At 58.5% G+C, this 23,990-nt stretch overlaps 9 protein-coding genes across 9 annotated transcripts; 3 read left to right on the plus strand and 6 right to left on the minus strand.

Annotated features, from left to right (window-relative positions):
* Nucleotides 1-1,462: 1,462 nt before the first annotated feature.
* On the plus strand, nucleotides 1,463-3,702 carry DICSQDRAFT_162006 (uncharacterized protein; the record flags this gene model as incomplete). The annotated part of the gene is made up of 6 exons (XM_007366738.1): nucleotides 1,463-1,496; nucleotides 1,562-1,866; nucleotides 2,173-2,498; nucleotides 2,572-2,724; nucleotides 2,780-3,080; nucleotides 3,120-3,702. Exons 3-6 carry the CDS (start codon nucleotides 2,435-2,437, stop codon nucleotides 3,700-3,702), a joined length of 1,101 nt encoding a protein of 366 aa, XP_007366800.1. The 5' UTR covers nucleotides 1,463-1,496; nucleotides 1,562-1,866; nucleotides 2,173-2,434.
* A 2,172-nt stretch (nucleotides 3,703-5,874) lies between these two features.
* On the plus strand, nucleotides 5,875-6,933 carry DICSQDRAFT_13483 (uncharacterized protein; the record flags this gene model as incomplete). Its single annotated transcript, XM_007366739.1, has 2 exons — nucleotides 5,875-6,100; nucleotides 6,197-6,933. Coding segments are annotated over 2 exons (963 nt in total), but the record flags the coding sequence as incomplete, so codon positions are not given.
* Nucleotides 6,934-8,272: 1,339 nt separating this feature from the next.
* On the minus strand, nucleotides 8,273-9,851 carry DICSQDRAFT_62836 (uncharacterized protein; the record flags this gene model as incomplete). The annotated part of the gene is made up of 5 exons (XM_007366740.1): nucleotides 8,273-8,490; nucleotides 8,594-8,631; nucleotides 8,689-8,869; nucleotides 9,099-9,412; nucleotides 9,535-9,851. 5 exons carry the CDS (start codon nucleotides 9,849-9,851, stop codon nucleotides 8,273-8,275), a joined length of 1,068 nt encoding a protein of 355 aa, XP_007366802.1.
* Nucleotides 9,852-11,974: 2,123 nt separating this feature from the next.
* Nucleotides 11,975-14,265, minus strand: DICSQDRAFT_107426 (uncharacterized protein). The gene is made up of 5 exons (XM_007366741.1): nucleotides 13,818-14,265; nucleotides 13,726-13,761; nucleotides 13,623-13,668; nucleotides 13,142-13,568; nucleotides 11,975-13,081 (listed from the first exon to the last, which is right to left on the minus strand). Exons 1-5 carry the CDS (start codon nucleotides 13,894-13,896, stop codon nucleotides 12,302-12,304), a joined length of 1,368 nt encoding a protein of 455 aa, XP_007366803.1. The 5' UTR covers nucleotides 13,897-14,265; the 3' UTR covers nucleotides 11,975-12,301.
* Nucleotides 14,266-15,231: 966 nt separating this feature from the next.
* DICSQDRAFT_107429 (3-ketoacyl-CoA reductase) lies at nucleotides 15,232-17,715 on the minus strand. Its single transcript, XM_007366742.1, has 9 exons — nucleotides 17,544-17,715; nucleotides 17,377-17,495; nucleotides 17,288-17,324; nucleotides 17,110-17,232; nucleotides 16,922-17,050; nucleotides 16,081-16,219; nucleotides 15,841-16,012; nucleotides 15,612-15,779; nucleotides 15,232-15,529 (listed from the first exon to the last, which is right to left on the minus strand). The coding sequence occupies exons 1-9, from the start codon at nucleotides 17,590-17,592 to the stop codon at nucleotides 15,422-15,424; spliced, it is 1,044 nt and encodes a 347-aa protein (XP_007366804.1). The 5' UTR covers nucleotides 17,593-17,715; the 3' UTR covers nucleotides 15,232-15,421.
* A 689-nt stretch (nucleotides 17,716-18,404) lies between these two features.
* Nucleotides 18,405-19,118, plus strand: DICSQDRAFT_107432 (uncharacterized protein; the record flags this gene model as incomplete). Its single annotated transcript, XM_007366743.1, has 1 exon — nucleotides 18,405-19,118. The coding sequence occupies one exon, from the start codon at nucleotides 18,405-18,407 to the stop codon at nucleotides 19,116-19,118; it is 714 nt and encodes a 237-aa protein (XP_007366805.1).
* A 247-nt stretch (nucleotides 19,119-19,365) lies between these two features.
* On the minus strand, nucleotides 19,366-20,927 carry DICSQDRAFT_107433 (uncharacterized protein; the record flags this gene model as incomplete). The annotated part of the gene is made up of 10 exons (XM_007366744.1): nucleotides 20,732-20,927; nucleotides 20,607-20,673; nucleotides 20,444-20,541; nucleotides 20,340-20,377; nucleotides 20,277-20,288; nucleotides 20,107-20,229; nucleotides 19,956-20,052; nucleotides 19,847-19,891; nucleotides 19,673-19,780; nucleotides 19,366-19,596 (listed from the first exon to the last, which is right to left on the minus strand). Exons 1-10 carry the CDS (start codon nucleotides 20,906-20,908, stop codon nucleotides 19,366-19,368), a joined length of 996 nt encoding a protein of 331 aa, XP_007366806.1. The 5' UTR covers nucleotides 20,909-20,927.
* Nucleotides 20,928-21,350: 423 nt separating this feature from the next.
* DICSQDRAFT_62806 (uncharacterized protein) lies at nucleotides 21,351-21,818 on the minus strand (the record flags this gene model as incomplete). The annotated part of the gene is made up of 1 exon (XM_007366745.1): nucleotides 21,351-21,818. One exon carries the CDS (start codon nucleotides 21,816-21,818, stop codon nucleotides 21,351-21,353), a length of 468 nt encoding a protein of 155 aa, XP_007366807.1.
* A 1,157-nt stretch (nucleotides 21,819-22,975) lies between these two features.
* Nucleotides 22,976-23,752, minus strand: DICSQDRAFT_62995 (uncharacterized protein; the record flags this gene model as incomplete). The annotated part of the gene is made up of 2 exons (XM_007366746.1): nucleotides 22,976-23,154; nucleotides 23,254-23,752. 2 exons carry the CDS (start codon nucleotides 23,750-23,752, stop codon nucleotides 22,976-22,978), a joined length of 678 nt encoding a protein of 225 aa, XP_007366808.1.
* Between the last annotated feature and the right edge of the window lie 238 nt (nucleotides 23,753-23,990).

The raw sequence follows: 23,990 nt of genomic DNA on the forward strand, positions 1-23,990 counted from the left end.
GTGCTGGTCTTGTCCGACGAACGACTACTGTGTAGGATCTGTGGAATCTTGCGTTCAGACGCAGGCGTTTCAACGTTTGTTCACCCTGCCTCATCTCTCACGATCATTCGCCGTATGGGTGCAACGCAGCAACGGCATGGCCTAACCGTGATCCCTCCCATGGACGAGGACGACGATACTCCCACACGAGCCCCGTCCGCCGTCCGAAGCTTCTGCGCTAATCCAACGTTCAATCTCGAAGACGGGTCACCAGTCCACAGTCTGGATGTGCCGGGTCCGACGGCCATTCCGCAGCTGACGGAGATAGGCTCCAACCAGGTCCGTACCTTCTAGGAAGCCCAGGTCGTGGCTATACTCACCCTCAGCCCCCTTTCCCTCATCTTGAATTCTTTCAGCCACAGTATCCCGGTATGCAGGCAGAAGCTAGACCTGTCGTGTATGAGTGAGTATTGTAATCTATCTGGCGGAAGGACTCTACTCGACGTTACTGGTGAAGAACGGCAGAGGCCGCCACGTTGTCTGTGTTCACGCCGAAAATTATAGCAACGTCAGGGCACGCATCCTCTCGGTACGTTCCCTCTACACATCGGCGACCCACAGCGATGTCGGCTGTCTCTAGCGAGACGTAAGATCTGCGGGAGTAAGATCGTATTGCAAATGTATTGGATACGTGTGAATTATGGTCGTTCATGTGCCACAAATTGGTGCCTGCAGATATTTGATGTCTAGTCACACATGTGCAGCACTCCCAAGACTATCAACTATATCCACACGTGTCTGAATAGCACGCACGCCCTGAGTGGGTCTTGTTGCTCATTGTGTCGGGAGCTGTTTGCAGAGCTGGAATTGACCGAGACATGTCCCCAGCGAAGCGAAGCCGCCCCTCATAACACGGATATAGGCCAATCTCAGAAGGACATTCGGACTCACGCATCAATGGTACTTGACTGACTCATTCACAGGAACTCAACGTGCTTTTCGCAACCCGTCATCTGCCGCCCCCACGTAGCCGGTGAGCGTCCAATGATCGTGACGGGCGATTCGACACTGAAGTCTGCTCCATTCAATTAATGCAGCCACGTATATTGCCGTGAGCTTAGAACGGCATGTATAAGTTTTCGACGGCTTCATTCACGACGTACGGGGTTGCGCCCGCGCGTGGCGTATTGCTCGGCGCCCACTGGCGCAGATTCTAGCTCCATCCCCGTGACGACATGCTTGACATTAGAATGTATTGAGTGGAAGTTATCTTCTCACCATATTATAAGCCCCTCCCAATCGCGGATGGGGACTGTTTTGGAATGGATGTGAGTATGATCAAGCTGACTGTTGAGCAGGACAGCGAGTCGGACTTGGCTCGCATGTTGGACATTTTTGCAACATACGGAAAGAAGATGAGTTTTCTTGTTCTTTATCTCCTTCAGTCTTCTTAGCTAGCCATATTGACTCACGCTCCTGTTGCAGAGTGCCCGACCAGACGCGTGTTTCGGACATCAGTATGTGTCGATCGCTGTGTCCGAGTGTTATGGTCCGTTTCTGACCGTCCAATCCCAAAGCACAGTCCCACACCGCAAACAATCTATTTGCACAGGAATAAGTCCCGCAGTGGCTCCAAATGAAACGCCGATGATTTCCAAGTGGCGGGGCCCGGTACACAACTCAGACTGCACGTTGAGCGTCCACTGCCTCCATCCCCGAGACGGCAATTTGAAACCGGGACGAAGCCGCCCATAGACGCGGAGGCACAACGGACCGGGCATTATCAATACCTGGAGCAACATCGCTAGCTGCTGGTTCCACCGATTTGCGTCATATCCGATGTCTAGAACCAAGGGTGACTGTCTACCCTCAAGTGCACTATATCGTGTAAGTCGTCTCACGAGCCTTGTGACCATCTCCTTGTGGACATCTCGGCCACACCGTCGCGTCACCATGGTATCTATGAGTGTCCCAGAACAGCGGCAATCTGGGCCATGACGAGATCCCGACGGTATCATCTGAGACCGCGATGAGCCAAGGCAGGTGAGGTTGCACTGTTCGCTGGGACTATCCCATTCACTGTATGCGCGGGCTAACACTGGATCCTTAGGGCTATATGACTATCATTGGCCCGCTGTACGGTCTCGATATCAGATGTCCTCTGCGCTCGCTGAAAGTACTCAAACCCTACAGGTCTTGGAAGAGGAAACACTCGGGTAGGGTAGCATAAGTACTCTGATGGCGGATCACATTGATGCGACACGCATATGAAACTCTGGCCGTGTCGTAAACGCGTGCTGATGGCCTCCTGTGGATCCACGACGAAGGGTTCATTTTCATTATTGGCCGGAAGGTCGGCCTCGGGGTATCAGCCTTGGGTCATTGCGCATATAAGGAGACCATTTTCTTGGAGACGTCCCAATCCTGAACCTTCCTTCCAGGACTCTTCGTGACAATGCTCCGCTCGTTGATCTTCGCCTTGTCTATCGTTTTTGCTTTGGTCTCTTCTTGCTCTGCAGGTGCGTAGCTCTACATTTGACCCCAGCGATCACTGCTACTCGCTTTGAAACCCAACTCATCGTCTGGTCGCAGGCCTTGTTACTCCGCGGGTTGCCTCTCCCTTCGATGGACAGTACATTGTTGTGAACTCTCAAAACAACGCTACGGAATGGTGGTGGGTTCAGGTCGGCGCTCCTGCAAAGGATGGAGAGTCTCCTCCTAGCTTCCATGCCACCTTCTACCAAGGTGAGCAGGACCATCCCAATCCACCCCAGTGCGTTTACTTATCACATGAGACTAGGATATCCCATTTCGGTTTTACGTGAAGCGTCAGGAGGGAACAGCGCTCCCGAAAACTACATCGTGATAAACGGTGCTTTCCCCAATGGCACCGTTTTCGCCTATAATCTCGTCGCGTCCGCGTCATCCGTCACCTACTCCGGAAACGCTGTGCACGGCTCCTGGCCCGGTGCGGGCTCGTTTGACAACTCGGCCGACCTCTCCACGTTCACCGTCACACTCGACTCTCCCAGCGTTAAGGGTACGATCACCATCAATAGCAATGCCCCACACCACTACGGCTGCAACACGACCACGGACCCGTAGTTCGGCAGCGCGATTCCGGCGGGTACGACCCTCAGCGCGAACGAGGACGAGTTCTACACGAAGCTCGGCTGGGCGACCTCGCAACCAGGCGGCGCCGCGTCCGTCTCGGTCGTGCTCGACGGCACGCCGTTCGAGTTTGACGGCCAGGGCTACCACGACGCGAACTGGATGACGCAGCCGATCGACGCGTTCATGGACAACTGGTACTTCGTGAATGCGCAGGTCGGGCCGTACGACCTCTCCTCGGTCTGGTCGCACATCACCGGCTCGACGCGCGAGTTCACCACGGGCTTCCTCCAGGCCGACGGCGTCATCCTCCAGAACCAGTGCTCGGTCGAGGGCGCGAAGGCGGACGACTTCTCGAAGCTCACGCCGTGGGGCCTCAAGTACGACGAGCCTAGCGGTGTGAACGTGTTCGAGGGCTTTATCCTCGAATACACCCTCGCGAACGGGGACCTGTACCGGTTCATCCTTACCGGCCAGAGCCTGGTGCTTGACCAGCCCATCTACCATCGCTGGGTCGGCTCTGCTGTCGGTGGCATGGTTGGCGGAGAGCAGTATGAGGGCACCACGATGTACGACTGGCTCAATCCCAGCCTCACTCCATACAACGGATGAGCAGATTACATTTGACACATGAGGATGAGTGTTACGCTATGCAGTGGCCCAGGGTCGACTTGCCAATGACTCGATTGATGATTGTCAGATATTGACGTCTTTCTCACTAGAGTATATGATACCCCTATTCAATACTAGAGCATCCTGTGCTATCGACATCCAACCGTAGAGACGTCAATCGAAGGTTCCGAGTCGAAGCTGTAGTCAACGTGGACGCGTCGCGACGCGTCAGTGGAGGTCATGTGATCGCGAAGGTCAAGCGACGTGCGTCGACGAAAGCCGACATGCGCTCGAATACTCCCCTGCGTGCACCAAAACCCAGCATTTCACTGCTACTATACTGCATACGAGGAATGCGTCTGGTCCTAGTGGGGACTTCGTACAGGGTGACAGAAGTTGCTAAGGTCTTCGACGTCATCAGGATGGGGCGCTTGTTTCACGTTTCACCGTTTTTTCAGTCCTTAGACTTGTTTCGACCTTTCCCCTCTCTCTCTCTCCCGCTCATGTTTATAGGGGGTTTTATACATCAAGAAGGAAAGGCCTCTAGAGAGTCACCCAGGGACAGATTGTCCTTTGGGTTTGCCGGACCGGGCTCGGATTCAGCAGGAACAGATCCTCAATGTCGCCTAGCACGCGCGAAGCAAGACTAGAACTCCCCTCGAATCTCACGGCGAGGGCTGACGTCGAACAGTGTATTGAGCGCATCCATGAGGTCAGCAGACGAGAACGAGAGAGAGCGTCGGTCTAGGTACGGCAAACATCACGTTCGGGGAAGTATAATTGCTTCACCCTGCTCCGGAACATCTTGCAGGTCATTGTCGCATGAACCGCGTTGACTTTGTCGATCCCGACGATACACCCGTGGGACATCGCAGGCTGGTACACTGAAATGCGGAGGATTCATGGGAATGGTACGTCGATCCTTGAATATGTTCCTCCTCCACCATTGTGTTGTTCGTGGGCTTGTTATCCACCCCGATGCTCGCTATGTCATGACTTACGCTGTGGCTTACTCTCGGATGTGCGCGCTAACGAGGGCCTCGACAGACGATAACGCAACACGAGGCAAGACGCAGATCTCTCCAGTCTCGCCGCTCACCCCAAGCCTATCTTGTGTCATCATCTGCCCTCCTCTGGCGCTTTCGCAGGCTCAGCCTCCTCTCCGTTACAGCAGGTATCACCTGCCATATGCATGCTCGGCATGCATCTCATATCGCCAAGCTCGCCTAAGCCTCCACCGTACACGCCCCGCATGTGCTTGCGTCTGGGTCGACCTCCGAGCCTTCCTAAAACGGCAGACGGACGGTTTCATCTGGCATCTCTGTCCGCTGCTCTCTTCGCATCGCATATATTTGCTGCCGTGCTGCGCAACGCACGGACGCTCTTTCAGATGCTCGCTGGTGCACTGCCGTGCCGCTTCGCAGTCTGAGACTCAGTTAGCGCCCTCGCTCGGCTGATGATACTCAAAAGCACACAACACCCCATTTGACTTGCGATCGCTGCACGGGTTGTTGCCGACTGCACATGTCGAACACGTTGCGAGAGCTTGACGGCTGAGTGCTCGCCTCTGCGGCTCCTCACGCATAGACGTTATTAACGCGGGTCAGTTACTCCCTCGAGCTCAACGCGCTCTCTCACTCTCACCGTCCACTCGGTGTGTCCACCGCCAACGCCGCTGTCCACTGGACAGCGTACCCCGACCGCAAGTAAGCCCGTGCTTCGTGCAGCTCCCACAGTCTCTTCCGCGAGTACCTTTCCCTCCGAGTTCTCACCGCCGCCAGGCCTAGCCCCTCCCATGTCCACTGTGACGTGCAGCGAGGCCAAAACGACTGGCGATGAGCTCCCTCCCATCCCAGTGCCGCCTCCAGACGGCCCTCACCTTCTACCCCCAACGCCCCCCACCCGCGATTTCCTCTCGCTGCCACTCCCGGATCCTACGATGCCACCCTCCGCCCTGCTTAGTCCAGGGCTGAGCAGCCTCTCGCCAGGACTCCTCACCCCGCGGAGCTTCATGTCGTTCTCGCCACCCGCCGTGCAGACGCCAGGCGCCCACGAGTAAGTCGCCCCCTCCGCTGCGCAGATTTACGTTCTCCAACCCCTCTTCCTTCGAACTTCGCCCTGCGCACCGCGCACGCCTTTCACACTCACTTCGGATCTTGCGATCGCGCCGTGCACAAGCCCGTGCTCATACAGACTTTTGACCGTCCGCGCAGCTTCGAACTCTTCCACGAGGTCCGCGAGGCAAGCTCGTCGCCCACCCCTATACACGAGATGCTCCGGGATCCGGCAATCCTCTCCTCCCTGCTCTCGCACCGCAAGAAGCCCCGCAGCGGCTCCTCGGCCTCGCACACGCCACGCCTCGCCACGGCGGGGGACGACATGCTCAAGCCCGAGCCAAGTGGCAGCAGTAGCAGCAGCAGCAGCAAACCCAGAACTCCTTCCCGCGAACGCAGCCGAGACCCTGACCGCGATCGCGAACGAGACTATGGGCGAGAGAAGGAACGCGATCGGGATCGCGACAAAGACCGAGAGCGCGAACGAGATCGAGAGCGGGACCGGGACTCGCGCACGATCGACACGGCGTCAACGACGTCAACAGTGAAGCCGCGCAAGAAGGACAGGGACCGGGACCGCGAGTCGGACAGCGCGACGATCCTCACGCACGTCCTCGCGGAAGAAGAAAGGCAGGCGCGGCACCTCAAGGCCGTCCTCCGGCAGACGGGCGCGCGGCTGGAGGAGGAGCTGCGCCGCGCGGACCTCGCCGAGTCGCGCGCGCGCACGGCGGAGATCAACGTGTCCGAGCTCACGCAGCGGCTCGCGAGCTCGGAGGCGGCGCGGCACCAGCTCGAGCTCGACGCGACGCGGGCGCAGGAGGAGTGCAGGAGGTGGCAGATGCAGGCGGACGCGGCGGAGCGGGAGGCGAGGCGGCTGCAGACGGAGCTCGCGAGGTCGGAGAGGGCGAGGCAGGATGTGGAGCAGGCGGAGAAGGAGGCGAGGGGCGCGGCGAGGAGGGCGGAGCAGACGCTGAGGGAGTGGAAGGCGAGGGAGGAGGGGCGCGAGGAAGTCAGGAGGTTGGAGGTGCGGAGGAGGTATAGCGATGGGCGGGATGAGGGCTTCGAGGACGGCCGGGCGGAGGGATACGAGGCGGGTCATGAGGACGGCTATGAGCAGGGGCGCAACGAGGGGTACGAGAACGGGAGGAGCGAGGGCTTCGATGCTGGTCGACTCGCCGGGTTCGAGGAAGGCAAGAAGGCGGCATATTCGGACGGATTCCAAGCCGGGTACGCACAAGGCAAGAAGGAGGAGCGTGCCCGGGCACTCGACGCGTTCGATCGCTTCATCGAGTCGGAAATGGACCACCGCCGCCCCCGGGACAGCATGACCGAGTACGAGGTAAATACGTCGCACTCCGGCCTCTGATTTGGCTGGCGGTACTCACACGTCCCTATGCGTGCTGCGACAGGATGAAGACCGCACGAGGCGTTGGGTCGAAGCGACGCGTAAGATGCGCGAGCGCGAGTACTCGCCCCTTCCGCCGACTCCTCCACGGGACATCCCATATTTGCAGCCCCAGGGCCATCTGCAAGCCCCCGAACCTCAACAGCATCTCATCAAATCCCCGCCTCCTCCCCCTCGCCCCATTCCGGTGTCCGAGAGTGCACCTGCTGCTATGCAGATCTACGCCCAGCCACCCCCTCCGACCCGTGAACCGGCGCAGCACATCCAAGCGCCACAGCCCGTACATGCCCAAGCTCAGCGCGACCCCTCCCCGGCACCGAAGCTGGTGTGGCTTCACCGACCGCTGAACCACCATCGCGAGCCGTCGGCGGATGGTACCTCGCGCCCGCTGCCTATAGCCCCCGAGCAGCGGGCTTGAGTGTGCACGCGAGCCAACCTCAGATCTCCCCCTATCGCTTGGTTCGTCTGAAGGGGTGGTGATGACCTGCAGCGTGCCCGAGCTGCGAGGCGTGCGCCGCATTGAGTGTTCGGGTACGTGCGTCTGCTGGATTGAACGTAACGGTCCTTGGAGCCGGGACTCTCGAGCACGATGATTGCCATGTTTGCGTAGACATTGTCCTGTAACATTATCACCTGCACTTACTCCTGGACTGAGACTGGATCGCATTTGGCTCGACTTGTACCCGTATGTTACTGTTACGAATGCGCTATCGAACGCATCTTCGTTGACTGTGACTTGCATCTGCACTCCTTGGAGAAGCGGATAGCCGTTGCATCGTCGTTGCCCGTGTTCACCGTGTCACCTGGCATGCAATTCTCTCGCGCCGTGGTGCTTATCCCAACAATGCACAGTCGACCCACCGCGATTCGAGTACAAACGCGCCTGGGAGCGCTTCATCTGCTAGTTCTATAAATATAGGAGCGTAAGGTCCCCTCCACGAATCGCTGATGTACGTTCACTCCGAGCAGTCATATCGTTCACAATAATATCGACCGACCGACCGACCAGTCTCCCCAAGTCCACGTCCCTGAGAGAGCAGTGTCCAATGCATCCAGGTTGTCGCCGGCAGTCGTGGATCATATCTCCATGACGCCCCGAACCCACGGCGGCCTATGAGCTCTCGCCGTGGGCGGCGTACACGAGCCGCGCGTTCTGCCCGAAGACGGCGTCGATCGCGTCCTGCTCGATGCCGAGCTCCGCGAACGACTCGCGCGCGAGCTCGAACCAGTCCCCGGCGTTGGTCGCGGGCGAGCTGCCCGACAGCAGCGCGGCGGGGGACGAGCCGAAGAGGATGCGCTGGAAGCCGAACGCCTCGATCGCGTGGCCGACTGTTCGATGAGCACAGGAACAAACATAAAAATAGGAACACAAGATGTGCAACGTCAGAGATGCGCTCGTCCAGTTGGGGGCGAGATGGAGGACGGGACGTACTGTACATCTTGATCCGGCGCTTCCACTCGTTCTTCTCCCTGATGCTCGCGCGGGCGGCCTTGTCCGCCTCGGCCTCCTTGCCTTCCTCGCTCGACGACGCCGGGGGCGCAGGCGTCTTTGGGGTGGGCTCGCCCCAGGCGGGGGGGAGGAAGTTGACGTAGAGGTTGGCGAAGAGCGAGAGGGACGCGGTGTGGCTCTGGTAGCTGCGGTACGTGTGGTGCGTGAGGAGTTTGACGATGGGCAGTGTCAGGTCGTCAGGTGGCGGGAGGATGTTGGCTGTACGAAACAAGGTGGACCATCGTCAGCCAAAATCAGTTTGAGATGTCATCGTGACACGACTCGGAGCCAGCACAGACAGGAGATTGCCGCCAGAAACAGCTGCACGCCCGTCTCTTCGCAGCGCCCCGCCAGGTGCCAGTGACGAGTGACAGAAAGTGGCAAGCGGCGGCACCGCACGACACGACGGCAGGCGCAAGGGCACGAGAAGCGCAAACATGGCACGTACAGAGAATGATTCTGCCCTTGAGTTCTGAGCTTGCGGTCGCCTTCGTGAGAAGGTCCTCGAGGGCCTCCCATCCGCCGTCCTGGTGAAGATCACTTTGTACGTCGATGTTGACCACGAAATTCTGCGTTAGGGCCCACGCGAGCGCCTCAATGGCGGCTGGTGAGGGTTTCGTGAAGGCCGAAGTGAGCACGATCGTTGGTTTTGATGAGCCTCCCACGGCGAGATATGACGGTGGCGACGTGGGGGCACCATCCTCGAGCTTGAAGGGCACAGCGATTGCTAGGATGGGCGTGGAGGAGGGGGCGGAGGCGACGCTGTGAATGGGGAGAAAATGCGCGATAAGCGAACTCGGCCATATACAGTAGTGGGGCGCAGCATGCGAGCCCTTAGCGAGCTCGCCGCGGACAGGTACGATCTAAGCGAGGACGATACTCACTCTTGAACCAGCTTCTCGATATCTGACTCTTGTGCGCCGTGCAAGGAGAGGACGATTCCCCGGACGCGCCCGCCTATGGTCTGGCCAGTTTCTGACTTCCAAAGCGAGAGGTCTCCCGACGCGTTGATGACATGGGCATCAATGATGTCTTCTGGCTGGAGTGTGCTTGGGCTGGGAGCGATGGGGAACCTCTCGGACGTGCCAGTGTTGGGTGGCGTGAAGGCGGAGAGCGGGAGGGTTGGATGTTGTTTATTGCCCTTGCGGCGCGCGCCGACGCCAGGCGACTTGGGAGTTGGGGGCAGCACGTCGGTGCTCATGCTTTGCTTTGAACTGGAAGATGATGGAGAAAGTGGCGAAGTTTGTGTGGACGACGTGCGCAAAGGAGGATCAGGATGGTGGCGAGAAGGTGCGAGGGCGTATATATTCCAATGGAGTCCAAACCCTGGCGCGATCCATCATGATCATCTCATCAGTCCTTTCGCAGCGCTCGCCCCTCTCCTCCCCCCCTCTAGGCCCATGGCTGCCCTTGTCATGATTAGCCCCGCTCCGGCCGTCATCACGTTATTGCACCCTCAGATACAAGCTCGTACAAGGGACATCATCGCGTAGCCACGGCGCAGAGGTTCAGCAGTGTTTTGAGCAAGACGGATGACGGCTACCGTCTTTGTCCATGCATCCAGATACCTCTCTCCGCCCGTTACGACGTCTCCTGCTGACTTCTCGACAACTTTGCGAGATCGAGGTTCAGGAAGAGAACTGCTGCGGACACGGTGGCACTGCTGGGTCCCATAGCGATCTCATCAAATGCTATGTCGCGCTCCTTGTATGCTTCGTTGCGCTCGTCCTGCTCTGCTTGGGTAGTCGGTCCGCTCGGTCACGTAAGTAGCGCGTGCCCAAGGACCTAGACATGCCTGCCTATAATAAGTGTGGATGGGATTAGAGTACGCCGCTGGTTGCTGGCGCAGCGAAACATCAAGGTCGAGCTCAGCGCGCGCGTCGCGACGTCCATATGTTCTGTGTGAGCTCAAGAGACATCTTCTGCATGCCACCCCCGGAACCGTTTTGGCTTGAAGAGCTTCCCCATGGTGTTGAGGGTTCACGAAGCATCTTGACGGGTTCACATCATGAAGAACGTCCATCGAGATTCAATCATTTTCAGCTGGAACTTTGGTATGTTTGTCCTCTGCACAGGAATCTCCTCGCCATGGCATCCTCATCGCAGCGATCCTGGCCAGTGGCAACAGTTCCTTTGCGTTGCTCAGCTTCCTCAGTAACTATCAGCACCGTAAGACCCCCCTGTCCATGGTCCATGTGCTTCCGTTTTTCTCGTACTTCACGTCGAGCTCGGCCTTTGCGGAACGTGCGCACTGCCTTCTGCCTACAGAACGGTCTTGACTGGCCTTGACCGCAGAACTCTGGCTCGACACTAGCTTCTAGGCCCTAGTAGAATCAGTGATACGTTTGAGGCTGTACTCGTATGGCCTTCTCAATCATCTCCGCCTTTGTACTGTACGCACACGTCAGCACCTCTTACCAAGTGCTCTGGCGTCACAGCTGCGGTATCTCCATCTGCTCGAGCTCAAACCGGGCGGTGCTGCCTGATAACTGGTTCAAGTCGGCCCCGAGCATATTGCTTCCGCGACCCTATCGCACGCTGCTGCATCGTCGTCGTATGCCCAACGCTCCTCCGATCGCACGCGTACAAAACTTTTGAGTAACGAGCACCCTCTCGGGCTCATGCGACGTCCCTCCCCTCGAGGACAGCTAAGCCGGGGTTCTCAGGCTCCGACTTGGTGTTTCGACGACGTCAGACTCGCGAGCTCGAACTTTCGCATTCGCAGAACAGATCACCGCTGCCGGCCAAGTCATACAACTCGTGCGATATCTGGAGTTAAGAGAGGCGTGCTCGCATCCACTCACCCGCAGACACGACAAGACGTGCCCCGCTCGGAGTGGTGCCCGTCGAGGCACAGCTCGCGTGAGAATCTTGTCTTCGCCGGCGAGCCCTTCGCGCCTCAAAATATGAACCCCGCAAAGCCTCTAGGTAAGAAGAGCCATATTCCTCAGTGGTTCTTCTCGTCAGTAGTCAAGCGAGCCCTACACCACTCATGAGTCGTTGTCCCGCTAGCTCCTGCGCGGTCTTGCGTCCCCGCTCTAACCCCCTGCCAAGCCGGCAAGCTAGCTTTGGATGGCAGCGACAATCAACATACACCCATCGCGTCAACGCGCAAGCTTCACAACTGCTCACTGTCAAGCGGAAGTGACATATCTGCTCTTCGAAGTGGTCGGCGTCCCCGGTGCCACCCCAGAACACCACCGGCCATGCTTGATCTTATCCTAGACTTCGCGGCTATCCCTGCATGCAGCCTTCTGACAGGTGTCGAAATTGTATCGTCAATTCACAGTACTGTTACGATTGACAGAGTTCGACTTCCATGAGCCGTCTGTTACACTTGTTGAGCGTCAAACCCACAGCTACGCAACATCAAGCATGCGAAGTGAAATGACCTAGGTAAGCTCAGCGACAGCCTTCGAGTCCGAGAAGCAGGGAACCAAGAAGGATCAACTGTACGACAGAAAATGAATGAGCTATGATTGATTCCAGTCAGATTGGCAAGTAGATCGGCATTTCTACATAAGAACTGTCACATCATAGCATTCTGACGGTGCTGTACGGAGATTCTGACATTGGAAACCAATGAACAAAACGCTCGCTTCTGGTCCGCTATTACGACCTCATTGCATCTGGAAGGCACCCAGTGCAAGTTCAGTTGAGGGTTGGGGTGGTCCAATTGATCCACTGGGACGGCGTCCAGGTGACGCCGTTGAACTCGTCGTTCGTCGCGAAGAAGTCCGTGCTGACGTTCTGCCCGAGCAAGAAGCGGTCAAAGAACGCGTTCAGCTGAGGCGTGAGCGACGACGGCCACGCGCAGTGCTGGTGCCCGCCGACCTGCTCGAACCCGTGGAAGTCCGCGATGCTGAGCGCCTCCCACACGGTGTGCGCCGCGCTCATGCACCCGAACGCGCTCATCGGGCTGAGCCAGACGACGTCCGTGTTCTCGAACGAGATCATCGGGCGTGGCGCGATGAGCGCGGCGAGGAGGTGGTGGTCGTACGGGAGCGCGTTCAGGTCGTCGACGTAGTTGGCGAAGTTGGTCGAGAACCACACGTTCTCCTGCACGATCTCCGTCGCCGTCTGCACGTCGCTCCCCTGCTCCTGCTCGAACAGAGAAAGCCGCCAGCATGTGTCTCCGCCGGAGCCGGATTCCTGCGGGATCGTGAGCGCGATGCGCGGCTCGAGCGCGCCGGCCATGAGCGCGCCTTTGCCGTCGCGCGAGCAGCCGGTGACGGCGATCTTCTGCGTGTTGATGTTCGCGGAAGGCGTCTGCTCGAGTACGTCGATGATGCGCGACACGCCCCACGCCCAGGCCGTCATTGCGGACGCGGTCGCGTTCTGACCAAAGAGGTCGTAGAAGAGACCGACGCCACGGCTGGACTGGTCATTCTGCTGGGCCATCTGGGAGTTGCTGTAGATCATGGTCGCGATCTGTCACATTTCGTCAGAATCGCCAGTATGACCAGCATGGGTCGCCATGACATGACTCACGCCAGACGGAATAGGAAGACTCGGCGAATCGTACACGATCACGAGCGGCCATCCACCAGCTGGGGGGTCACCGGAGGGGAAAGTGATGGTTGGCTCGAAGGTGATGGAGGTGTCATTGTTGCTCGCGGTGATAGAGAGGGTGCTTGTGTTGCCAGATGTGGTCAACGTTCCCGCGAGCGAGGATGGCTTGCCAGGGAGGGCACCGGCCTCGTAGCCTTGGACAAGGGCAAGGATCTGCGCACGCCTGCACGACCAGTCGTCAACGGTCGTCACGGGCGTGCCATCGTCGAAGAGGAAAGGGTCAGGCAGGGCAGAGTTGCTGAAGTTCGAGACCGTGGACGGGGTAGAGCAAGCAGCAGGGACGCTGGGCGGGGTGGAGGTTGGGACGCTAGTCGTCGTCGGTGAGGCGACCGCCGGCAAACATTGCCTGTGTCTCGTCCGTCAGCAACATGTGACACAACCAAATCTGGCAGAGACAAACGAGTAGTATGGATTAACGACCGTACACGTACTGCCCGCCACGCAGCCTGCCACGCGTATCTCGCTCAGTAAAATTCACGGCATTGCTACAGGTTGATACTCACTGGTCGCGCCGCTCCATTCGATACCACCGCATTGGCCTGGACATAGAGCTTCAGTGCTACGGGACCACGTTATTAGGAAAAATCAACTTTACCCCACACAGGCGAGTGCTCCTGACTGAGAGCGACCTGGAGGAGCGCGAAAGCAACAGTGACAGAGGCGAAGAAATGCATCGCGCTTTAGCAGACGAACGTCTTCGAGTAGACTCTGATCGTCTCTTCACAAACCCTTATGAACTCGGGCAGCCCTTCTCCGCCGGGCCCCGAGAGCCACGGTGCTCCGAAGAAGTCCCCGACTCTGAATTGGAGAGGACAAGCGGTCCGTCAGCGGTCGCATCGAGAAGGATGGACTCTGGAACGTCACATCGAAGCTGGAACAAGGTGCGGTGCCGCGTGACGGCTGACGTCTAACTGCGAGCATCAGGGCAACGCGCTGTGATGGTTCGACATACACTATGTGTAGAATATGGTGTAGGGGGCTATACATGGGCTTGGCATGGATCACCTGGAATGCCGCGGGCCATCATCGGGTGTAAGGCGAGCTGCTGAATGTGGGCAATCGAAAAGGAGTGAAGAAAAAAAGGAAGGAAATGGCAAGGACGAACACACCGAAGCAACTGACCGACCCGAGGTCAACGTCCTCGATGCCCGATGCTTCACAATGTGCGAGGTGCTGATGGACATTGGGGGGTGTGTTGCCGACAACAATGCCTTGACTTGCCTCGATGTCCTTGTGTACCTGCTGACCGCCTTCCCGTGACTGAAGCTGGATGTAGGGAATAATGAAGTGTTCCGCGAAGGGAGACGCCGCGCTGTGAAGGTTCCGCTCTTCGAACGTTCTGGCCCCTCAAACGCCTGCCGCGCATATGGCGGTCCGCCACTATGTATAGACCTCGGAAGATGAATTGCGAAAAAGACAAACGTTGCAAAGGGTGCTGCAAGTGACTCCGGAGGTTTTTGGTCGAGGACCACCTGCGGTAGTGTCATGAGGCGCAGAAACCTTCGCTGTTCAAATGAGCCACCACCAGACGACTCCGCTGATCACACTCCATACAGGCTTCATATACATTGTCAGACCTCAGTTCGCAGAGCTACCCGCTCAGCTTTACGGACAGTGACCGAAAACACGCGACGATGACGTCACCTCTAGAACCGGAGCCGCAGTCTTGTGGTCGCGAATTCTGAAGAATACTTGTGTTACCATGACGGCGTGAACGCTGGAAGATGCCAGTAGTCATAAGTCAGCCTGTAGCAGAGGACATGAAGAGACACCACCCACTGAAGCAGTCTCAACAACGGACTGAAAGGAAACCTCGGATGATCCTGATATGGGAACGCCAGCAATATTCCCTTGCGCGCCGTCCACGACATGAGCCGTTCCGTGACATTGCGTCAGACGAACGAATCATTAAGGGCTATTGAACAAATCGGCGAAGGGATTCAATTCGCCGTCTGAGCAGGCCTTCTTCCACGGTCCCACGGAGAATCGGAGCCGTGCGGTCATTTGTAGCAGAATAACAGACAACGTTAGAATATCGTCTCGAAAGCAGCATTACACATGACCGCGATACTCTATACCGCATCAAGCCCCAGCCATGTCAAACTTGACTTTTGTCCGTGCCCCGGGGCTGGCAGTGCGTCAGCCCGGCACCATCCGAAACAGCGGGCGACGGCGTGTATGTCCGAAGACGCCAGCAGTTCACTGCTGCTTCGCCTCGCGCTCGAGCTTGCGCAGTGCGCGCCTGCGGATATCCTTGTGCAGCGAGTGCGTGTAGCGCACGAAGGCCATGTTCCAGCCGATGACGTTCTGCGAAGGTGAGAATGCCCATGATTGCCGTTAGCCCCTCGCCACCTCGCCTATGCATGCTATGCTGTGAAAGGTAACGCACCATTACGTAGTCGAGCAGGCCGTGGCTCCAGTATGGGGTGACGACCCCGGGACGATTGGTCCAGAGCGCGCCGCCGGGGAGCGTGATCTTGGAGAGGACGCTGCGCACGAAGGCCTTGGGCGTGGGGATGAGCGCGCTCGAGCGGCGGATCTTGGACATGTTCGATACCTGCAAGTACGTAGGATCTCAGGTGCGCTGCGAGACGGGACGGAGGGGAGAAGACACGTACGACGAAGTAGGTGTTGACGCACTCGACGTCGATCCCCTTACCGCGAACTTCCTCGGCAAGGGAGCCGCTGAAGGAGGATAGGAAGGACTTCGTGCCGGCATAGGTGCTGAGCATGGGCGACGCGACGCTCGTGCCCGAGAAGGAGCCCATGTTGATGATCAGACCACGCTTCCTGAGAAAAGAAGACAGACGGCCACATCTAAGTCGCCGTTAGTGGAGGTGGGAATTGACGATACGCACCTCTCGACCATACCGGGAAGGACGATGTGCGTGAGACGGATGACGGAGTTGACGTTAATAGTAACGATATCTTCCATGTCTTTTCGCGAGCTCGCGTGGAACTCCTCTGGATAGTTGTAGGACTTGCCGGCATTATTCACTAAGGAGAATAATTGTCATTAGATATGTCCGTGCTCAATTAGGGCGAGGCTCTCCGGACAGTCCTGATTAAGACTACCCTGCTAGGGGCTCCGCACTCCTGCAGGGCGTGACAAGAGGCTGTATTTTGAGATGAAATGGTTGTAGGGAGACTTTGAAGGCACGAAACAGTCGCGCTTTGCGCTCCTTCAACGCATAGACGCAAAAGGAACGTTAACGGAATCTGACATATTCCGTTCAAACAGAGAACCCCTGGTGCCATATGATACCGAACCCCGGGACTAGCTTACGATGCATTGTCCACGAGGGCCGCCATAGTAGGTGCGACATCTCTGCAAGTACGCGGCGGTTCTGGGCATCTCCGGCGGACATGTCAGACGTCCTGAGTGGTCGTAGTGGAGATACAGACTCAGGAAATTTCAGTGCTCAGCTTTTGAGACCGGCCACTCGACATGTCCGTCGAGGCCGACGGTGCCATTGGTATCTAGAGATTCAATTTCTGTCTGAATGCACCTATAACATGAAACTGAACGAGCCAGATAGACCAATAACCCTCCACGCAGACTTGCATACTTGTATTGCTCTGCAGTGCCGGTCACTTCACGTGACCAGGCACACCATTGGGCATTCCTACCCCAGCCGAATAGAAGCATTCGAGGCTCCTGGATATGCTGCACACGCATGAAAAGGCGCATATACTCACCAAGTACACCAATGTCAAGACCAGCAAGTTCCGACTCGAGCCTACCCCACTGAGCAGCGTCATCGAGTTTGGAGAAGTCCATTGGGACCGCCTTGGCCTGCACCTTCTTGCCACCAGTCGACTTAGCCTCTGTGACAGGCCTCGAGTGAGACCAAGGCACGGGACGAAGCAGTTATGGCTGTACGTACCGATTTCAGAAACAAGTGTCGCCAACGCGGACGCATTCCTGGCAGAGACGACCACATTGAAGCCCTGCTGCGCAAGTTGGAGCGCGAACTCGCGTCCAATACCCTCCGAGGCTCCGGTCACGACTACGTTGAGTAGAATATCAACTTTCGTCGCCTCAACAGTTGACAATCAACGTACCGGCCCACGCGCCCTTCCCAGCGCCATACTTCTTGAGCTGTCGGGGCGGGTGTCAGTAGTTTTGGCGTGGCGTACATATGCGCACGTACACTCTTGCCAGAGACCACGAACGTCTGGAGGAGGACGAAGAGCGTCTTCAACGCGAACCTCGCCGCCGTGAAGCCGCCGATGGCGAATAGGAGCAGGGTCAGCTTCGGGTAGTCGGTCACTGTCTCGCGGTGAGTGTGCGCCAATAAATGATAACCTTCGGACTCACCAAGGACGTGCGAAGAGGGAAATTGGACTATAGAAAAGATGGTCGCCATTTTCGCGCAGTTTGCCCGTCGCCTCTGGGAACGAGGAGGAGGACGCTGCGTTCAGGCTGGTACCAACTCCACGCGTCGACGACGCGCATGTCGAGTCGTCATTGGCGCTATCCATGCTTGCGGCGGAGCGCCCGCGGCTGTCGGCGCGCTTCCCCAACCTTCGCCTTGTTTGGCGACCATCGCGACCTCCCCGTCCAGGCGCACGACATGCATGCGAATATTGAGCCGCCGGCGGGTTCACCAATACCATGAGGCCGTGCAGTACATGGACAGTCCCACCCAATGCATCCTGCGTGACCTCGCACCTCGAGCCTCAAGGCGCGTCCACTAACGATGGGAATAGCAGGAGTCGGCCGCATGTCTGCAACATGGGGTCCCCTCGCTTCACTCCGTAATCCGGATACACCGAAACGAGTGGATCCCGCATTAGTACTCCTTCCCATCTCTGATTGATATGTCGGCTCAGTACGTACTTATAAGACAGCGCCATGAAGGCATTGTGGAGTCGCCACCATACTATCGATCCGGAACTCCCCAGTCGAACCATCGCGTCGGCTCTGCGGGTACCACGCCGGGACCCTCTCTGTCCTGTACTGCTTGGACTTGTCCGGCACGTCCTCCCTTCCTCCTCTCCCACGGGCGTAGCTATTCGTTCATCTGCTTTCACTTTTGTCCCAGTTACTCTCACTACCGCTTTCTTTCTTTTCTACTCACCCGCAGTGTACGCCGCGTGCTCCCCGCAGATCCGTCGACACGCGCCAGCTTACCAGACTCCCCAGTGCCCGCACTGTGTCGTACCTCACACTAGCGATATGCCCACCTCCACCCTCACAGACAAGGTGCCCTTCAGCGCGGGCCTCCCCGTCCATCTCGAGCCCGACTCGCTCTACATCTCTACCATCCCACTCACCCAAGGCTTCCACTGGGCCCTTATCCACGTCGATTGCCACGGCAGCGCGACCCGCCACCACTGGGCGGCGACGACCAATGACCCGCACGGCCCGGAGGGGTACGTCTGCCAGCCGATGCCCAACGGCCCGCGCATGAAGGCCGGCCAGCAGCCCATCCTCGCGTACTTCAAGATCCCAGAGTACGTCCCCGTCGACATCCCCCTGCTACAGGACGTGTGCGACGGCGTGTTCCCCGGGGCGGCGACGCGGGCATCGTACAGCGCGCTGCAAAACCGCGCGGCGAACATGAGCCCGCGCACGTGGTGCACGAGCGTGCTCGCGAGGCTGCTGGCGCTCTCGGTGCAGGGGCCCGGGGCGGCGCAGAGGGCAGCAGAGATCGAGGCCTTCGTGGATGCGCATAGCTGCAGTCTCGGCGATGCGTACGCGCGTGCGTTCCTCTTCAGACAGAACTATTCGACTGTTGTTCTGCCTGTTACCCTGTGTGCGTCTGCGGTACGTCGCTCTCGTCTCTCTGTCGTCGCTGTGCGTGAGTGTATCACTGACGCAGAGGGTGCAGTGCACTGCATGCCATCGGTCCCGCCCTCGTGTGTCGTAAACTTCAGACTCTCTCTTTGACTCTCCCCTCGAAAATTAGGCTATGCGGACCTTGTACTCGCTAATATTCCCCCGAAACGGACTATACCCACATCTCCTGTATATCGTACACGCCTTGATTCGCTCTGCTAACCCCTGTCATATACGTAGACCTATTGCGGACATCCTTGTACACCGTTATGCACATTCCTCCTCTTTCAACGCCTCCCTCTCCCCTTCCGCTCGCTGTAATCCTATATCAAAGATGCTTCCTGCTGGACACGTAGGCTCAGCCCGACGCGACGACTGTCGCGTACGGCACAGGCCCGTTGATGTGCATGCTGTCGACCGTGCCCCCGGTCTTGAGCGCATGCGCCTTCATCCGCTCCAGTTCGTCCAGGATCATCGCGTCCTTGGCCGCGCGCGTCCGGGGGGTGAAGCGCATCCGGGGCGCGGCGATCTTCCACTCGGGCAGCGCGTCGACCCCGAGTTCCCGTAGAACCTTGAGCTCCACGAGGGACTGCCGGAGGAGATAGCGATAGCGAGAGGGAGAAAGTCCAGTCAAATTCTGTAGTGTGAGCTCCGATGGGACGTACGTAGTCAGCTGGGTTGGGTCGGTTGAAGTTGAGGGGTTCTTTGAGTGTCACGGGAGGGTTCGTTATGAAGCGGGGAATCCGGAGGTGGTTCTTCGACGCAGAGTGCGGCTGTGGGGTCGGAGGAATGAGCGCCGCTGGACGAAGATGCGGGTGCCAAAGTTAGATTCCGTTTACCATGAAGGGATGGATGAGGACCACGTCTCCCGCTTCGCCTGTAAGCTATGGATGCGGTGGGAAGTTCGATGATCTGCATGTGTGTTCTCGCACAGGGCCGAAACATTACCTCGACGAACTCCTTGCACGTCTGGATGGAGCAGCAGGAGCGGCTTCCATCGGGATCTTGAGGCATCTCGCTTGCGCCTTCAGGGTGTTCGTACAAGCTGATTCTTACCCAGTCAGATTCATGGAGATCCCCACCAAAGCGACCCACATACTATCGCACCACGTTCTTTATGCCGTCTGGGGCGACATACGTTCCCCCTGCGCGGGGTTTGATGTCGTTGTAGAGTACAATCACCGTCAATCCTTGCTCCCCAGAGTCCAGGAAGTGCGTGAACCTGCTAGGGTGAGTCCAATTCCGCACCCGATGGGTCGCCGGACTGACCAGTCCCCGTCACTGAAACGGCGTCAGGGAACGTATGCGCATACACTGAAGCAATGCACGTACATGTGCCAATTCCCCAAATCCTTTGGCTCGATCGTTTTCTGTGGGTGCTCCGTTAGCTCTATTGCAAGCCAACACCCGGAGAATATGAGAATGCATGTGCTTACATCGACCCACTCATCCGATCCGAGATTCACGATCAGACTGTCTCCGCAACTCTCGAAGAGCGTCGGGTCTATCCTGTCTTCACCGCCCAGCAATTCACCTGGTGGATGACACGTCAGCTTCGCCTTCGCGGTAGGAAGTAGAGAAAGGCATAGGTTTACGCACACATGGCACCCCAAGCCTTCGGCATGAACTCCCGCGTCGGAATCTCGCGATGCCGCGGCATATGGATCTATGCACACAAGCCCATTCGTGAGTAGCGGTGGAGGGGGATCCAATGTGAGACCTACCTTCTCCTTCGTCCACGTTGACTTATCCTCCGGGTCGTACCCAAGCCTCACAAAGACGTTCTCCGTAAACGCCTTCACGTACTCCGCCTTAACCGCCTTTGGGATCTTCACCCATCCGTGTTCCAGGAAGTGCTCACGCTGCTCCGGCGTGAGGTACTTGTACTCCGTGATGGCCATTTCGCAGGTCAAGCTATCGATGGGGATCGATGGGAGTCGAGGTCGATTGTGGTGGTGAGAGTCTGTGAGGTAGCATATATATACTACAACTTGACTTTGGAAATGGGGATGGTCCGAAGGGAGCATATGACCGCGAACGAGACATATACGTCAGGTCCCGCTCACCTTCGTGCTTCCGTTAATAGTTGATAACATTGAGTTCGGGTCCGCGGAGAACCGTCGAAAAAATAGTTCAAGCCGCGCACGGCGCGACGTCCGATGTATTAGCAGTAGGTTTGCGGCGCAGAATAGCACCATGGCGGTTAACGAAGATCCAACACTACAACATAAGCAGATCTGCAACAGGAACCACGCATCGTCACAGAAGCACGAAAGTAGGAGAGCACGGTAATTCGACGAACCCGAAAGCGCCAAGAGGCTGCCCAGTCCACCACAGTCCCAGCTACCCGCCGCGGCGCATCGTCCACTGCGCATGCACCTCCCTCAACACCTTCAAGAACTTCTTCACCTGCATTCCCGTCGTCACCGGCGGCTTCTCGTCCAACATGCCCATCACCCTCCCGTCCGCGCCCCTCGTCCCGCCCTCCCCATACATCCCCACGAGCTCCAGGACCTCCTCGCACTCCTCTCCCCACTCTTGCTTCAGATTGAACGCCTTGATCACCTGCTGCTTGTTGATGGTCACGCCCCCTGCGCCCTGGAGGTCCGCCGGAGTGGCGCTCCCGACGAAGCGCGTCTGGACGGAGCGGACGTAACGGTACTGCTCGAGCTGCTCGCGCATCGTCAGCAGCTCTCGGCGCGCCTGCACAAAGGCACTCCACTTGGGCTCGGTTGAGATGATGCCCCTAATGTACTTGCCCACGGCGTTGTCGAGCTCGGTCGACGCCTGCCCGGAGAGCGTGGGGGCCATCGTCATCGCGGAGGGGGCCATTGTCGTGACGTCGGGCGGTGGGGCCGGCGCTGAGAGGGTAGGGAGGGAGGTGGAGAGGGAAAGGGGGAGGGACGGAAGCGCGAGGTTTGTCTGCGACGCAGGGGTCGTGCTCGCCTCGCTCGGTTGCGGCGTGGGCAGGCTGAACGCGCCGGCGTCGTATCGCCCGAACGCGCTCGAGCTCGCCATGGAGGACGCGCCGAACGCTCCCGTCGTCGAGGATCCTCCAAAACCCGCGGCTGCAGGTTTGCTAGCATATGCCTCGAATCCAGACACGGAGCGTTGGCCGGTGGTGGTTGTAGTAGTGGTTACGGGGGCGGTGCGGGTGTCGCTGAAGGGGAACGCCCCCGGGCGGCTTGGGACTGGGGAAACGGAATGCTCGGTGAGCTGCTGCTGAGCCTGAGTCTGGCTCTGCGGGACTTGAAGCCTGTCAAGCTTCGCTCTCTTGGGAGGCGAAGGACCCACGCTGGACGCAGATACGGAGCGAGAAGGCGTGGAAGAAGCTATAGAGGTATACGCATGACTCTGTGTCTGCGGGAACATAGACGACTGCGAAGGCTGCACGGAGGAAGGGACGCGCGACTGTATACGTCCCTGCTGAGGTGTAGCTGCCTCTGGGGACTCGAGGGAGATGGAGGACGTCTGCCCATGCATGCGCTCGTGCGATGGCGGCTGGGACGCTTGTGCTTGCGAGGTATACGACGCTGTCCGGAAGTGCCCCGCACTAGCAGACATCACACTAGGCGACCTGCGCCTCAAGGGCGAGAACCCCTCGCGATCGTCGTACTGCTGGTGCCCTGCAGGTTGTGCGGGCTGCGACGCGACAGACCGCACAGACTGCACGCTCGACGAGCGCGGTCGTTTCTTCGGCGACGACGCCGACGACTCCACGTCGAACTTGTGCTCCGACGGCGAAGGCGACATGAAGTCGTCTTGTTCCTGATCAAGGTCCGCACTGAACAGGCTCGAGTGGCTCGGTCGTTTCTGTCCGGAGAAGTTCATCTGCAATGGCGCAGGGGACGGCGAGGTCATCGAGTCCGTGATGGGCGTAAGCAGGTCCCGAGGGGGCGAGCTCGGGATCTGGGGCGGCTGCTGGCCTGCAGGCGGGGGGTTCTAAGGGCAGAATCGGTGAGATCGCGTCACGTACAGAGCCGCAGACGGTACGACACCTCGACACTCACGTCCTCGACGAATATCTCGAGCGTCCGCTCCGGCGACACCTTCAAGTTCGCCGGCTGGCACACGTGCCGCCCGTCGTCCAGGATCCGCAGGAACAGCTGCTTGTACCTGCCCCGCATTGTGTACACCTTCGCCCGCCCTGTTCGTTCGCAAGACCCCCATCGCACACATCGCACACCACAAATCATACGTCAGTCGCTTAAATCTTTCATCAAATCACATCATACGAAACACTCACCATCGATCCTCGACGGTCCCCGCTGCAGCTCCTCCGACACCTCCTGCGCGTCCGCCCACATCCCCGTATCACCCGGATCCGCCGGGCGGAGCGGCACGCGCACCTCGGTCAGCATCTCCTCCCCGCTGCGCTTGTCCTCGATGAGCAGCGTCAGGACGCGCACCACACGGACCGGTGGTTGCGGGACGGGAGGTGGGGCATGTGCAGATGGGGGATAGTAGGACTGCGGCGGAGGTTGAGATTGGGAGTGGTCATGGCTGTGTCCATGTCGGTGCGAACGGGGCTTGTGCCGCTTCTCTTTCGAAGGGGCAGGAGCGGGAGCGGGAGATGGGGAGTACGCGTAAGCGGGGGCAGGCTGTGGAGGCTGAGAGGGAGGAGGGCCGGGGTCGAAGTAGGTATCCTCGGGAAAGTCGTAGGAGGTATCGCCGTTGTAGTATTGCTGAGGCTGGGGACGAGGGGGAGGGGGAGGGTAAGGGTATCCGTGGCTGGCGTTGTACATGTGGGGGGTATCCTTGCGCTTGCCCGAGCGTGAGCTGCGGCTTCGATTGTCCGGATTAGGCGCGGGGGAGGGGCCCCGGTGCGCGTATAATTGTTGCTGAGGCGGTGGGTGATTAGTATATCCGTGATGCGAAGCTGCCTGGGGAGTAGACGCAGACGCAGATGAAGGAGAAGGAGAAGGAGAAGCAGCGGAGGCAGCAGCACCCGCGGCCTGCTGCTGCTTCGCCCGATTCGCAGGC

Source organism: Dichomitus squalens (genome assembly GCF_000275845.1).
Source record: "Dichomitus squalens LYAD-421 SS1 unplaced genomic scaffold DICSQscaffold_20, whole genome shotgun sequence".
NCBI lineage: Eukaryota > Fungi > Basidiomycota > Agaricomycetes > Polyporales > Polyporaceae > Dichomitus > Dichomitus squalens.